The 16,148-nt window shown below is 43.5% G+C and overlaps 1 protein-coding gene across 2 annotated transcripts in view; it reads left to right on the top strand.

The window, feature by feature from the left end:
* Positions 1-1,156: 1,156 nt before the first annotated feature.
* LOC135552838 (periostin-like) overlaps positions 1,157-16,148 on the top strand; it is a 38,593-nt gene continuing 23,601 nt past the window's right edge. Inside the window, exons 1-2 of one of the 2 annotated variants that reach the window (XM_064984732.1) lie at positions 1,157-1,399; positions 2,479-2,577. In XM_064984732.1, coding sequence (XP_064840804.1) covers positions 1,284-1,399; positions 2,479-2,577 — 215 coding nt within the window. In that variant the 5' untranslated portion in view covers positions 1,157-1,283. The remainder of the gene's footprint in view (positions 1,400-2,478; positions 2,578-16,148) is intronic. The other variant, XM_064984731.1, reaches the window with a different exon arrangement.

Genomic DNA, 16,148 nt, shown 5'->3' with positions numbered 1-16,148 from the left:
TTTTAGAATGGTGTTATGTTTTCTGGATTTTTTATGCCCATAATGCATCACTGGCAATTTCTCAAATTTCCTCCCACAACAATTGAGTTTGTTAAATTCTGAATAATTTTTTTAAAAGGCTCTTGGATGTATGAGACCCTGGCTTGTGTTTGTGGCGTTGGTTGTTCCTCTGACGTGTAGACAGACAGGCTGAGCGAGGCCTCCCTCCCTAACATCTCTAGTGTATTAAATAGTTCATATGGCTCTGGTATTTACAGCCACACTCTGAACCTCCTCTCCTCTACACACTCTTATCCTCTCCAATAGTCATAGGCTCCTCTATGTCACACTCCCCTCAGTCCCCTAGGTGGGGCTAAACACAAACTTACTTCTGACAGAATCCATTTTTCACTCCTACCTCAGTGTGAGTTTTGTTTGTGTGGTTTAATAATTAGGAGTTGATATACAGATCAGTGACTGGCACTGGAGGACTTTAAGTCCATCTGGAGTGTGTTTGTGGCTTTTTAAATCTGGAGGCCAGCTTTGTTCTGAATAAAATGACTTACAGCCTCCAGTGGTGCCTGCCTGTTCACAGAGGTGACTAATGCTGCAATATGGAACCATGTCTGTCTGGACCTTGTCTGACTAGAACAAGATAACTCTCTGTCTAGCTACTTGTTTTCAGACAGGAACGGTGGATCTATGTTCTGGCTTCTACATGCCAGTGTGGTTTCCACAAGCATGTGTTTTCCATAGCATAAGTGAATACCATATGTATGGTTTTTCTTTTAATTTAAACGTAATCTCAATTTAAAGGTAATCTCAATTTAAACGTAATCTCAATTTAAACGTAATCTCAATTTAAATGTAATCTCAATTTAATTGTAATCTCTATTTAAACGTAATCTCTATTTAAACGTAATCTTAATTTAAACGTAATCTCAATTTAAACGTAATCTCAAGTCTGAAGTACAAAATCTGAAGTGAGAGCAAATTATCAGTATGAAAATGATTACTAAATAACAATCTTAAGGATGACAACACCCTCCGTTAATTCTACAACTATTTCACTGTACAGTAGCATGTCCACCACACAGTATTAGCGTAGGAGTGAGTAACATGGTCTTGGAGGGGTGCTGGGTGGTCCAGGCGTGGCTCTGACTTTGATGTGTTGCATTTCTCTCTCTTAGTTCCTCAACCAGCCAGCCTAGTGAGTCTCTCCTACTATATAAGTTCCCTCTCCCCAGCCAGATCCCATTTCTCAGTGTTCCTGTGTACCTGGAGGAGCTTCCTGGGATATCATCATGAAGATCCTGTTTGCAGCTCTCCTTGCTGTGCTTGTCCTGTCTAACTTTGACATGGTGGACTCTTCTTATGATAAGATAGTCTACCACAGTAAAGTCAGAGCAAGAAAAGAGGGGTAAGTTTATTATTTTGGTTATTATTGTTATTCATATTGGTAATAGTTGTAGTAGCAGTATTATTATTATTGCTATTATTATTTTCTATTATTATTGTTGTTATTATTACTATTATTATCTGAAGGGCTTGCTCTGCAGTCACTGATTTATGCTGATCCATACAGTCTCTACAAATGTGTCATGCAAAAATCTTTTTTAATGCAAACTTTTTCTGAGTTGAAACAATACTCTTTTTCTGCTTTTATAATAATTTACAGAGACTTTAATTCTGAATAGGATTATTTCATAAATGATAAATTGATCATGCTTTAAAGTTCACTAAACTACATTTAAGAGCTAATATCAAATCAAATCAAATGTTATTGGTCACATACACACGATTAACAGATGTTAATGCGAGTGTAGCAAAATTATTGTGCTTCTAGTTCCGACAGTGCAGTAATATCTAACAAGTAACCTAACAAATTCACAACGACTACCTAATACACACAAATGTAAAGGGATGAATAAGAATATGTACATATAAATATATGGATGAGCGTTGGCCGTGCGGCATATGCAAGATGCAGTAGATGGTATAGAGTACAGTATATACATATGAGATGAGTAATGTAGACATTATTGAAGTTGTGTTATTTAAAGTGTCTAGTAATACATTTATTACATCCATTTATATATATTTTTTTAAAGTGGCCAGAGATGTGAGTCTATGTTGGCAGCAGTCACTCTGTTAGTGATGGCTGTTTATTAACAGTCTGATGGCCTTGAGATAGAAGCTGTTTTTTAGTCTCTCAGTCCCCGCTTTGATGCACTTGTACTGACCTCGCCTTCTGGATGGTACGGATTCATGTAAAGAACTTGCTATGTCAGATACATTTTTATGAAAGAAAATATTCCCAAATTGACAAAAGTGAAATAACAAAAGTGAAATATACTGTGAAAGTGAAATAAGGATAAGAAATCAAACAGACATATACTGTAGTATTTACTACATGGTATGCTGCATGCAGAACACTTTAGCTATTCCAACTGTGTTCATTTAACATTCTGTCTCCTCTGTTTCCCTGGCGACCGTTAGACCCAACGTGTGCGCTCTGCAGCAGGTCATGGGGACCAAGAAGAAGTACTTCAGCACGTGTCGTAACTGGTATCAAGGGGCCATCTGTGGAAAGAAAGCGTAAGTGACTTTGATTTATTTTTTAGGCTCCTCCTGGACACATTATTTCCTCTGGGTTCAAAGATGAATAATATGACACTGCTAGGTTTAGCTTCGGTGCTTTGATAGGGACCACTGTGTGGACCACAGAGGATGTGTCCCAAATGGCATCGTGTTACCTATATAGTGCACTACTTTTGACCAGAGTCCGTAGGCTTCTGGTCAAAAGTAGTGCACTATACAAAGAATAGGGTGCCATTAGGGACATACATGAACCCAGGAATGACGTAGTCTCATGTACCACACAGAAATGTCCACATGAACCCTGGATGCTCCCTAGTGCCATGGAAACCACAGAACCTCAGAGCAGAGCTTAATAATAGCAATAATAATAATAATAATAACAATTATTATTAAGTGGGTGTTTATATTTGTCCTTTTTCACATATGTACAAGTAAGTGTGTATTAATACACATATGAATTGGCAATGTGTTTTTTTGCATATCCCAACTCCCCCGTTGGTATACAGCCAGGGGTCACATTCCTTCACTTGGAAGTCAATGTAACAGATTTATGTGCCTTTCGTGAGGCTTTGAATCCGTTCCAGAGTCGAATATGGTACGGATTATACGGGTTATGGTACAGATTATATGCGGTATGTGTTATGGTACAGATTATATGCGGTATGTGTTATGGTACAGATTATACGGGTTATGAGTTATGGTACAGATTATACGGGGTATGTGTTATGGTACAGGTTATACGGGTTATACGGGTTATGAGTTATGGTACAGATTATACGGGGTATGTGTTATGGTACAGATTATATGCGGTATGTGTTATGGTACAGATTAAACGGGTTATGAGTTATGGTACAGATTATACGGGGTATGTGTTATGGTACAGATTATACGGGGTATGTGTTATGGTACAGATTATACGGGGTATGTGTTATGGTACAGATTATACGGGGTATGTGTTATGGTACAGATTATACGGGTTATGAGTTATGGTACAGATTATACGGGGTATGTGTTATGGTACAGATTATACGGGTTATGAGTTATGGTACAGATTATACGGGTTATGAGTTATGGTACAGATTAAACGGGTTATGAGTTATGGTACAGATTATACGGGGTATGTGTTATGGTACAGATTATACGGGGTATGTGTTATGGTATGGGTTAAACGTGGCACAGTGGTGTAAGGCACTGCATCTCAGTGCAAGAGGTGTCACTATAGTCCCTGGTCGAATCCAGGCTGTATCACATTCGGCTGTGATTGTTAGTCCCATAGGGCAGCGCGCAATTGGCCCAGTGTTGTCCGGGTTTGGCCGGGGTAGGCCGTCATTGTCAATAAGAATTGACTTGCATAGTTCAAATTTTTTTTTTTTAAATAACTGGGTATGTGTTATGTCACGGGATATACAGGGTATGTGTTATGGTACAGGGTATGTGTTATGGTGCGGTTTATACAGGGTACGGGTTATACGGGGTATGTGTTATGGATTATACGGGGTATGGGTTATACGGGGTATGTGTTATGGGTTATACGGGGTATGTGTTATACGGGGTATTGGTTATGGATTATACGGGGTATGTGTTATATTTACATATTTACATTTAAGTCATTTGGCAGACGCTCTTATCCAGAGCGACTTACAAATTGGTGAATTCACCTTATGACATCCAGTGGAACAGCCACTTTACAATAGTGCATCTAAATCATTTAAGGGGGGGTGAGAAGGATTACTTTATCCTATCCTAGGTATTCCTTAAAGAGGTGGGGTTTCAGGTGTCTCCGGAAGGTGGTGATTGACTCCGCTGTCCTGGCGTCGTGAGGGAGTTTGTTCCACCATTGGGGGCCAGAGCAGCGAACAGTTTTGACTGGGCTGAGCGGGAACTGTACTTCCTCAGTGGTAGGGAGGCGAGCAGGCCAGAGGTGGATGAACGCAGTGCCCTTGTTTGGGTGTAGGGCCTGATCAGAGCCTGGAGGTACTGCGGTGCCGTTCCCCTCACAGCTCCGTAGGCAAGCACCATGGTCTTGTAGCGGATGCGAGCTTCAACTGGAAGCCAGTGGAGAGAGCGGAGGAGCGGGGTGACGTGAGAGAACTTGGGAAGGTTGAACACCAGATGGGCTGCGGCGTTCTGGATGAGTTGTAGGGGTTTAATGGCACAGGCAGGGAGCCCAGCCAACAGCGAGTTGCAGTAATCCAGACGGGAGATGACAAGTGCCTGGATTAGGACCTGCGCCGCTTCCTGTGTGAGGCAGGGTCGTACTCTGCGGATGTTGTAGAGCATGAGCCTACAGGAACGGGCCACCGCCTTGATGTTAGTTGAGAACGACAGGGTGTTGTCCAGGATCACGCCAAGGTTCTTAGCGCTCTGGGAGGAGGACACAATGGAGTTGTCAACCGTGATGGCGAGATCATGGAACGGGCAGTCCTTCCCCGGGAGGAAGAGCAGCTCCGTCTTGCCGAGGTTCAGCTTGAGGTGGTGATCCGTCATCCACACTGATATGTCTGCCAGACATGCAGAGATGCGATTCGCCACCTGGTCATCAGAAGGGGGAAAGGAAAAGATTAATTGTGTGTCGTCTGCATAGCAATGATAGGAGAGACCATGTGAGGTTATGACAGAGCCAAGTGACTTGGTGTATAGCGAGAATAGGAGAGGGCCTAGAACAGAGCCCTGGGGGACACCAGTGGTGAGAGCGCGTGGTGAGGAGACAGATTCTCGCCACGCCACCTGGTAGGAGCGACCTGTCAGGTAGGACACAATCCAAGCGTGGGCCGCGCCGGAGATGCCCAACTCAGAGAGGGTGGAGAGGAGGATCTGATGGTTCACAGTATCGAAGGCAGCCGATAGGTCTAGAAGGATGAGAGCAGAGGAGAGAGAGTTAGCTTTAGCAGTGCGGAGCGCCTCCGTGATACAGAGAAGAGCAGTCTCAGTTGAATGACTAGTCTTGAAACCTGACTGATTTGGATCAAGAAGGTCATTCTGAGAGAGATAGCGGGAGAGCTGGCCAAGGACGGCACGTTCAAGAGTTTTGGAGAGAAAAGAAAGAAGGGATACTGGTCTGTAGTTGTTGACATCGGAGGGATCGAGTGTAGGTTTTTTCAGAAGGGGTGCAACTCTCGCTCTCTTGAAGACGGAAGGGACGTAGCCAGCGGTCAGGGATGAGTTGATGAGCGGGGTGAGGTAAGGGAGAAGGTCTCCGGAAATGGTCTGGAGAAGAGAGGAGGGGATAGGGTCAAGCGGGCAGGTTGTTGGGCGGCCGGCCGTCACAAGAAGCGAGATTTCATCTGGAGAGAGAGGGGAGAAAGAGGTCAGAGCACAGGGTAGGGCAGTGTGAGCAGAACCAGCGGTGTCGTTTGACTTAGCAAACGAGGATCGGATGTCGTCGACCTTCTTTTCAAAATGGTTGACGAAGTCATCTGCAGAGAGGGAGGAGGGGGAGGGGGAGGAGGATTCAGGAGGGAGGAGAAGGTGGCAAAGAGCTTCCTAGGGTTAGAGGCAGATGCTTGGAATTTAGAGTGGTAGAAAGTGGCATTAGCAGCAGAGACAGAGGAGGAAAATGTAGAGAGGAGGGAGTGAAAGGATGCCAGGTCCGCAGGGAGGCGAGTTTTCCTCCATTTCCGCTCGGCTGCCCGGAGCCCTGTTCTGTGAGCTCGCAATGAGTCGTCGAGCCACGGAGTATGTGTTATGGGTTATACGGGGTATGTGTTATGGGTTATACGGGGTATGTGATATGGTACGGGGGTATGTGATATGGTACGTGGGTATGTGATATGGTACGGGGGTATGTGATATGGTACGTATTATACGGGGTATGTGATATGGTACGGGGGTATGTGATATGGTACGGGGGTATGTGATATGGTACGTATTATACGGGGTACGTGATATGGTACGGATTATACGGGGTACGGATTATACGGGTATGTGTTATGGTACGGAGTATGTGTTATGGTACGGGGTATGTGTTATGGTACGGAGTATGTGTTATGGTACGGGGTATGTGTTATGGTACGGAGTATGTGTTATGGTACGGGGTATGTGTTATGGTACGGGGTATGTCTTATGGTACGGGGGAATGTGATATGGTACGGGGTATGTGATATGGTACGGGGTATGTGTTTTGGTACGGGGTATGTGATATGGTACGGGGTATGTGATATGGTACGGGGTATGTGTTATGGTACGGAGTATGTGTTATGGTACGGTGTATGTGTTATGGTACGGAATATGTGTTATGGTACGGGGTATGTGTTATGGTACTGAGTATGTGATATGGTACAAGGTATGTGATATGGTACGGATTACACAGGGTACGGATTATATACGGGGTATGGGTTATACGGGGTACGTGTTATGGTACGTGTTAAACGGGTATGTGTGTAGATTTACGAACACCCTTTAAAACCAGTCAGGAATTTTGAGGGTATGTCGCAAATGGCACCCTATTCCCTATATAGTGCACTACATTTGACCAGAACCAAAAGTAGTACACAATATAGGGAATAGGGTGCCATTTGGAATGAAGCAGGGAGTTTTAGGGAAGATAACAAAGGTCTGTGTTATCTTTGACTTATTTTGTCACCAACATCAGAGGATGTAGGAGGATGTTGAGAAACAAAGAGACCTTTAACGGAACTATGCCTGAATTTGAATTTGAGAGGGAGAGCAGTTAAGAAGGATAGGTTAAATTAACATAAAAATGAACAGCACTCAAGATTAATCTAGGACGATGACGGACCATCAAATACCCTCTCTTCATCCAGTGTATGTTGGGAAACAAAGACTAGTCTGAAGCAGAGGAGTTCAGAGGGTTTAGTAATGAACGTCAAAGGAACAAGTTTTAAGATTATACCCAAGCAAGCCTTCAACTCTTGCACGAAACATCAATAAACAACCACATGCATTATAAAGGTCCTAGTTACTATGGTTATGATGGTTATTATGGTATGGTGAGTGTGGACGCCGTAGGGGTGCCACTGTGGTTCACTGCTGGGTCCTGGCTCTGATAGGGCAGTAATGTTACAGCCATATTTACTGGTTGGAGGTTGAAACATTGGAAACTCAGTGAGTACAGACAGAGGACAGAGCCCACATAGTACAGAGAGGTTTCCCACATAGTGCTGCTCACATATTGCTGCTCAACTTGTGATGCTCACATTGTGCTGCTCACATAGTGCTGCTCACATAGTGCTGCTGCTGCTCACATAGTGCTGCTCACATAGTGCTGCTCACATAGTGCTGCTCACATAGTGCTGCTGCTGCTCACATAGTGCTGCTCATATAGTGCTGCTGCTCACATAGTAGTGCTGCTGCTCACATAGTGCTGCTGCTGCCCATATAGTGCTGCTCACATAGTGCTGCTGCTGCTCACATAGTGCTGCTTACATAGTGCTGCTCACATAGTCCTGCTCACATAGTGCTGCTCACATAGTGCTGCTCACATAGTGCTGCTCACATAGCGCTGCTGCTGCTCACATAGTGCTGCTGCTGCTCACATAGTGCTGCTGTCCACATAGTGCTGCTGCTCACATAGTGCTGCTGTCCACATAGTGCTGCTGCTCACATAGTGCTGCTCACATAGTGCTGCTCACATAATGCTGCTGCTCCACATAGTGCTGCTGCTCCACACAGTGCTGCTGCTCACATAGTGCTGCTGCTCACATAGTGGTGCTGCTGTCCACATAGTGCTGCTGCTCACATAGTGGTGCTGCTGTCCACATAGTGCTGCTGCTCACATAGTGCTGCTGCTCACATAGTGCTGCTGCTCACATAGTGCTGCTCACATAATGCTGCTGCTCACATAATGCTGCTGCTCACATAGTGCTGCTGCTCACATAGTGCTGCTGCTCACATAGTGGTGCTGCTGTCCACATAGTGCTGCTGTCCACATAGTGCTGCTGCTCACATAGTGGTGCTGCTGTCTACGTAGTGCAGCTGTCCACGTAGTGCTGCTGCTCACATAGTGCTGCTGCCCACATAGTGCTGCTGTTCTATGCTCCTGTATCCTGAGTAGTGTTATATGCTCCTGTATCCTGAGTAGTGTCCTATGCTCCTGGATCCTGAGTGGTGTTCTATGCTAGCTATGCTCCTGGATCCTGAGTAGTGTTCTATGCTAGCTATGCTCCTGGATTCTGAGTAGTGTTCTATGCTCCTGGATCCTGAGTAGTGTTCTATGCTCCTGGATCCTGAGTAGTGTTCTATGCTCCTGGATCCTGAGTAGTGTTCTATGCTCCTGGATCCTGAGTAGTGTTCAATGCTAGCTATGTGCCTGGATGCTGAGTAGTGTTCTATGCTCCTGGATGTTGAGTAGTGTTCTATGCTCCTGGATGTTGAGTAGTGTTCTATGCTCCTGGATGTTGAGTAGTGTTCTTTGCTCCTGGATGTTGAGTAGTGTTCTATGGACTTCCTGGACTTCTATGCTCTAGACTTCTGAGTCTGTTGGAGACAATCAGCTTGAGCAAGGTGATGTGCAGAATCACTGATCTACAAATATAATTCCCTCCCAAATGATAGGCTTTGTCAAACCCTGGTCCAGCGACTATCAAGCCAACATAAGTGTTACACTAACAGGTCCAAACATCTTGGTGGAATGGTTAATGTGTTGGATTACATGGTTGGCTCCATTGACTGTCCCCTTAAACTGCCCCATAATTGACCCATTTTAAACTGTAACTTCTGAGTCTGTTGGAGAGGATCAGCTCGAGCAAATTGAGGTGTTGAATCACTGATCTAAAAATAGTATTGCCTGTCAAATAAGACTTTGTGCAATTAAGATTCGTAGAGCTCCGCTTCCCTGGCTTAGGCAATCCCCCCACCAAACACTCACGCACAATCAGACATTTATTGATTTATTGATTGATTGGAGACAGCTTCTTTCAATTAAATAACATGTCCTAACATTTTCTATCTGCAGCAAACCAAATGGATAATGCTGGATAGATAACACCCACAAAAAACTACCAAAACAACTGTCCCTGCTCATTAGTAATGATATGTGTTTTGGAAACAGAACAGTTTTCTCCTGTGACCACATGCCAGTACTACAGTAGTATTGGTTTGGCTGGCTGACATACAGAGATCTCCAGCATAAAGTAGAGTTGCTGACCAGACAGACGGAAATTTCCAACCCCGAGGCCAGGCCAGCGGGAGTCTTGGTTCTCCTGTATGTGCGTGGGAGAGTGGAGATGGTTTTGCTGACTGTGCCTCATCAGGGCATGTGTGATCTCATGCCTGGCTCGTCTCCCCACTCCTCTTCTTCTCTGTGTTTCCAGGGGCTAAGTTCAAAAGAAGACAACTATGGCAGCCATGAGCCATGGCCTCTTCTCTCCTCATCTGCATCCCTATTGGCACCCTAGTCCCTCAAACTCAACTCTGGGCCTCAAAGCCAGTTACTCTGCGTTTTTTCATAGTTGCCATCTAATCAGGAAGTGATTTAGAGTTGGGACACCAGGTGAATGCAATTAATAATCAGGGTAAGAGTTGAATACCTCTGTTCTATATAGTGCAATACCTTTGACCAGAGCCCTATGGGCCCTGGTCAAAATGGTGCATTATATAGAAAATAGGGTGCCATTTGGGACATAGCACTTCTCATCGTACAGCAGGCCTTGATCTGCTCTGTTTCTGTCTGCTCTGTGTGTGTGTGCGTTTGCATGCATGTGTATCTGAGGGATGAGCCGTGGATGACAGCCCTGAACACCCAACCACACTGTAGCCTCGTCGTCTGTCTCTCTGAAGGAAACAAGCCACTGTAAACCTCACTCCATCCTGCCCTTGACCCCTCTCTCTCCAGTCAAACTCTGTTGATTTAGACAATGCTGTCTTGTCCTAGTATGGACCCAGCTACCACTGGAACATGGAGAACATGTGGAAATGTTTTTCTGGTTTGCAGACGTCCCAGGGGGGACCACTGATGAAGAAGCACAGCTGGACTTAAGTTCCAAGCCACCACAGACTGAACAACCAGCAACCATTACTCATAAACCATTACTCTGGAGAAAAGAAACTAAATCCTCTTCCATCATCCAGACATGTGTTAGTGAGTTACCTAGGTTCAGCATCATGCAGGGTGAGCTCACTGGGCACAAAAGTCAATTCAACGTCAAATTTGGTTAAAATAACTTAGAAAGAATGTTGATTCAACCGGTGTGTGAACAGTGGAAGGGTTCAGAAAGCATAAAGTTTTCTTCAGAGAAGTGGGTTTCACCACACTAGACATTTCAGTTTCACAACCACGTAAGGTCTGGTCCATATTAAACTGGACACGTCTCCTACTCTAGCCTACTTCATCTATCGTTATTATTTGTATATTCAGAATTTGCTGATTTGTTGTCGTGGTTTAGAATTTCTGCAGCCGAAAACAGTGGAATAGTTTGCTGTCCAGGAGTGTATTTGTACATCAAGCTGCCTCACGTTTGTCTCTGGCTCAGAAAAGGCTTACTTACATTTGACATTTGAGTCATTTCTTCTTCTTAAACAGTAGAATACACCCTGGGGCATTTACTGGCATATCATAAAGCAAAGTCTGTGAGTTCTCCTCTCTCAACAGTACCGCTGGCTCTGCACAAATTGAAGCATCATTGTTCTGCTTTAACGAGTCATGTCATGGTTCATGAGGTGTGGGATTATGAAATTGTCTAGCTAGTCTGTATCCCAAATAGCACCCTTTTCCCTTTATAGTGCACTACTTTGATCAATGCCCATAGGGTTCTGGTCAAAAGTAGTGCAATATATAAAGAGTAGGGTGCGATTCAGGAGTCAGATAGTGTCATTCTATGGTTTTTGTCTATTAAACCCAACAGAGCTGGAAGGGCTCTGCTTATAATTAATGAATTAAACTCTGATGCCAACTTTGTGCCCACGTGGTACTGTCTACAGTTTAAATACCTATATACAGTAGGAGCTGATTACCGCTAAAGACAGAGATGAAGAGTAGTGACGCGGTTTCTCTGAGTGGATAAATCAGACTTTTACTGTACGCTCAAAAACGTGCACACACAGACTCTCTCTCTCACACACACACACACACACACACACACACACACACACACACACACACACACACACACACACGCTCAGATAAGTCCCTTTATAACAGCTGCAGGTTGGATTTCCCCGTCTTTATATCTTATAATTCTTTGTAGTAATTTATAGCTATGGTGTCCTGTCCTGATCCCATTCAATTAGATTAAACAGTACTTCACGTCACATGTTGGTACAAGTCACAAAACATCTAACCTTGTCCCCAGGCTCAATTGCTAGAGAGATGGCTGGCTGGGTGGACGAGATATAGGGTGCCAAATGGGACACAACCCAAGTCTGAAAGCATCAGTCTTTGATACAGTTCTACAATTCTAGGGAGAGAAAAGGGTTTTGTAATGTTACACGTAATGTTGCCATAATGTTTGAGTGTCCAGTTTTCCATTAGTTAGGGGAACACTGGGGGTGGCAGGGTAGCCTAGTGGTTAGAGCGTTGGACTAGCAACCGGAAGGTTGCAAGTTCAAACCCCTGAGCTGACAAGGTACAGATCTGTCTTTCTGCCCCTGAACAGGCAGTTAACCCACTGTTCCTAGGCTGCCATTGAAAATAAGAATTTATTCTTAACTGACTTGCCTAGTTAAATGAAGGTAAACATATATGTTAGCAAAAACCTTCTGAGAACATGTTTTGGCATTAGTTAGGAGACAGAAAACAGAAAATGCCCATAACGTGGTTGCCATGTTTTCAGAATGCACAATATTAATGTTCTAAAAACAAGTCATTGGACGTTGCAAGAACATTCATGTGTCCAGTTTTTTTAGGGTTCGGAGAATGTTCCATCAACGTCCTACCAAACATACACAGAACATGGTTGCCATGTGCTCAGAATATAGGATATTCATGTTCTAGACACGTTTTATGGGAACGTTGCAAGAACATTCATGTGTCTATATTTCTGTGGTTTATGAAAATATTCCTTCAACGTCCCCCGAGACGTCCCTCCAAAAATACCAAGTTCAGCATGTGGAATTCTAATCAACATTTTTTTTAAATCCTCATCAAAATCTGTCTGTTTAATCTACACTCGTAGAAAAAAGGTGCTATCTAGAAGCTAAAAGAGTTATTTGACTGTTCCCATAGGAGAACCCTTTGAAGAACACATTTTGGATCCATGTAGAACCCTTTCCACAGAGGGTTCTACATGGAACCCAAAAGCGTTCTACCTGGAACCAAAAGGGTTTTCCTATGGGGACAGCCGAAGAACCCTTTTGGAACCACGCCCACAAGCCTCACTACACTCATCTGAAGGTCCCCAGTACAAGTTTGAATGGATGGATGGAAGTACACTGAACAAAAATATATACACAACATGTAAAGTGTTGGTCCCATGTTTCATGAGCTGAAATAAAATATCCCAGAAATGTTCCAAATGCACAAAAAGCTTATTTTTCTCAAATGTTGTGCCCAAATGTGTTTAGAGATCTGTTAATGAGCATTTCTCCTTTGCAAAGAAAATCCAATCACAGGTGTGGCATACAGTTGAAGTCGGAAGTTTACATACACTTAGGTAGGAGTCATTAAAACACGTTTTTCAACCACTCCACAAATGTCTTGTTAACAAACTATATTTTTGGCAAGTCGGTTAGGACATCTACTTTGTGCATGACACAAGTTATTTTTCCAACAATTGTTTACAGACAGATTATTTCACTTACAATTCACTGTATCACAATTCCAGTGGGTCAGAAGTTTACAAACACTAAATTGACTGTGCCTTTAAACAGCTTGGAACATTCCATAAAATTATGTCATGGCTTTAGAAGCTTCTGATAGGCTAATTGACATCATTTGAGTCAATTGGAGGTGTACCTGTGGATGTATTTCAAGGCCTACCTTCAAACTCAGTGCCTCTTTGCTTGACATCATGTGAAAATCAAAGGAAATCAGCCAAGACCTCTAAAAAATTCTGGTTCATCTTTGGGAGCAATTTCCAGATGCCTGAAAATACCACGTTCATCTGTGCAAACAATAGTATGCAAGTATAAACACCATTGGACCACGCAGCCGTCATACCTCTCTCAGGAAGGAGACGTGTTCTGTCTCCTAGAGAGGAATGTACTTTGGTGAGAAAAATGCAAATCTATCCCAGAACAACAGCAAAGGACCTTGTGAAGATGCTGGAGGAAACAGGTACAAAAGTATCTATATCCACAGTAAAACGAATCCTACATCAACATAACCTGAAAGGCCGCTCAGCAAGAAAGAAGCCACTGATCAAAACCGCCATAAAAAAGCCACACTACGGTTTGCAACTGCACATGGGGACAAAGATCATACTTTTTGGAGAAATGTTCTCTGGTCTGATGAAAAAAAAATAGAACTGCTTGGCCATAATGACGATTGTTATGTTTGGAGGAAAAAGGTGGAGGCTTGCAAGCTGAAGAACACCATCCCAACCGTGAAGCACGGGGGTGTCAGCATCATGTTGTGGGTGTACTTTGCTGCAGGAGGGACTGGGGCACTTCACAAAATAGCTGGCTTCATGAGGATGGAAGATTATTTGGATATATTGAAGCAACATCTCAAGACATCAGTCAGGAAGTTAAAGCTTGGTCACAAATGGATCATCCCAATGGACAATGACCCCAAGCATACTTCCAAAGTGGCAAAATGGCTTAAGGACAACAAAGTCAAGGTATGTATGAGTGGCCATCACAAAGCCCTGACCTCAATCATATAGACAATTTGTGGGCAGAACTGAAAAAGCGTGCACAAACAAGGAGGCCTACAAACCTGACACAGTTACACCAGCTCTGCCAAAATTCATCCAACTTATTGTGGGAAGCTTGTGGAAGCTATGCAAAATGTTTGACCCAAGTTCAACAATTTAAAGGCAATGCTACCAAATACTAATTGAGTGCATGTAAACTTCTGACCCACTGGGAATGTGATGAAAGAAATAAAAGCTGAAATAAATCATTCTCTCTACGATTATTCTGACATTTCACATTCTTAAAATAAAATGGCGATCCTAACTGACCTAAGACAGGGAATTAAATGTCAGGAATTGTGAAAAACTGAGTTTAAATGTATTTGGCTAAGGTGTATGTAAACTTCCGACTTCAACTGTATCAAGAAGCTGATTAAAAGCATGATCATTACACAGGTGCACCTTGTGCGGGGGGACAATAAAAGGCCACTCTAAAATCTGCAGTTTTGTCACACAACACAATGCCACACATGTCTCAAGTTTTGATAGAGCGTGTAATTGGCTTGCTGACTGCAGGAATGTCCACCAGAGCTGTTGCTGGCATAAACTAGTATGGGCAGGCATAAAAATTGCATTTAAATTTATTTATTTTTACCCAATTTCGTGGTATCCAATTGTTTAGTAGCTACTATTGTGTCTCATCGCTACAACTCCCGTACAGGCTCGGGAGAGACAAAGGTTGAAAGTCATGCGTCCTCCGATACACAATCCAACCAACCCGCACTGCTTCTTAACACAGCGCGCATCCAACCCAGAAGCCAGCCGCACCAATGTGTCAGAGGAAACACTGCACCTGGCAACCTTGGTTAGCGCACACTGCGCCCGCCCCCCCACAGGAGTCGCTGGTGCGCAATGAGACATCCCATGAGATATCCCTACCAGCCAAACCCTCCCTAACCCAGACAACGCTAGGCCAATTGTACGTCACACCACGGACCTCCCAGTTGGTTACGACAGAGGCTGGGCTGCAGTACAGCTCCCTTAACCACTGCGCCACCAGGGAGGCTACAATTGCATTTTATTGATGGAAATTTAAATGCACAGAGATACCGTGACCAGATCCTAAGGCCCTTTGTCGTGCCATCCATCACCTCATGTTTCAGCATGATAATGCACGGCCCCATGTCGCAAGGATTGTACGCAATTCCTGGAAGCCGAAAATGTCCCAGTTTTTCCATGGCCTGCATTCTCACCAGACATGTTACCCATTGAGCATGTTTGGGATCTCTGATAAACGCCCATACTTTTTTTAAAGGTATCTGTGACCAACAGATGCATATCTGCATTCCCATGTGAAATCCATAGATTGGGGCCTAATTTATTTATTTCAGTTGACTGATTTCTTTATATGAACTGTAACTCAGTAAAATCTTTGAAATTGGTGCATGTTGCATTTATATTATTGTTCAATATATATATGGTGATAGTTTAGTGCCTAAAATAAGTGGTTAAATACATGTTGATTTAAAAAAAATAGTTTCCTGATCTTTCTTATATCTCTCAGATATAAGATAGACACTTCAGAACAAATTTCCTTTGATTTTGGGGGGGGCTATCTGTTCCATGTAGAGAATCTGTTATTCAATGTGTTTCTTTTGGCTAATGGTAGTCATGCCAAATGCAATGTTTCATTAAATATATATTTTTTTAATTATATACCTTAAGGAGTCTTAGACAGGGCTTAGACTCCAGAGCAGGGTTTCTCTTACCCAAGGGGTGCACATTTAGGTTTTTTGCACGAGCACTACACAGCTGATTCAAGTAATCAACTAATCATCAAGCTTTGATCATTTGAATCAGCTGTGTAGTGTTAGGGTA

The sequence above is a fragment of the Oncorhynchus masou genome, chromosome 13 (genome assembly GCF_036934945.1).
Source record: "Oncorhynchus masou masou isolate Uvic2021 chromosome 13, UVic_Omas_1.1, whole genome shotgun sequence".
Classification (NCBI taxonomy): Eukaryota; Metazoa; Chordata; class Actinopteri; order Salmoniformes; family Salmonidae; genus Oncorhynchus; species Oncorhynchus masou.
Note: the sequence above shows the minus strand (reverse complement) of the source record. Positions and strands in the feature narration are given on the sequence as shown.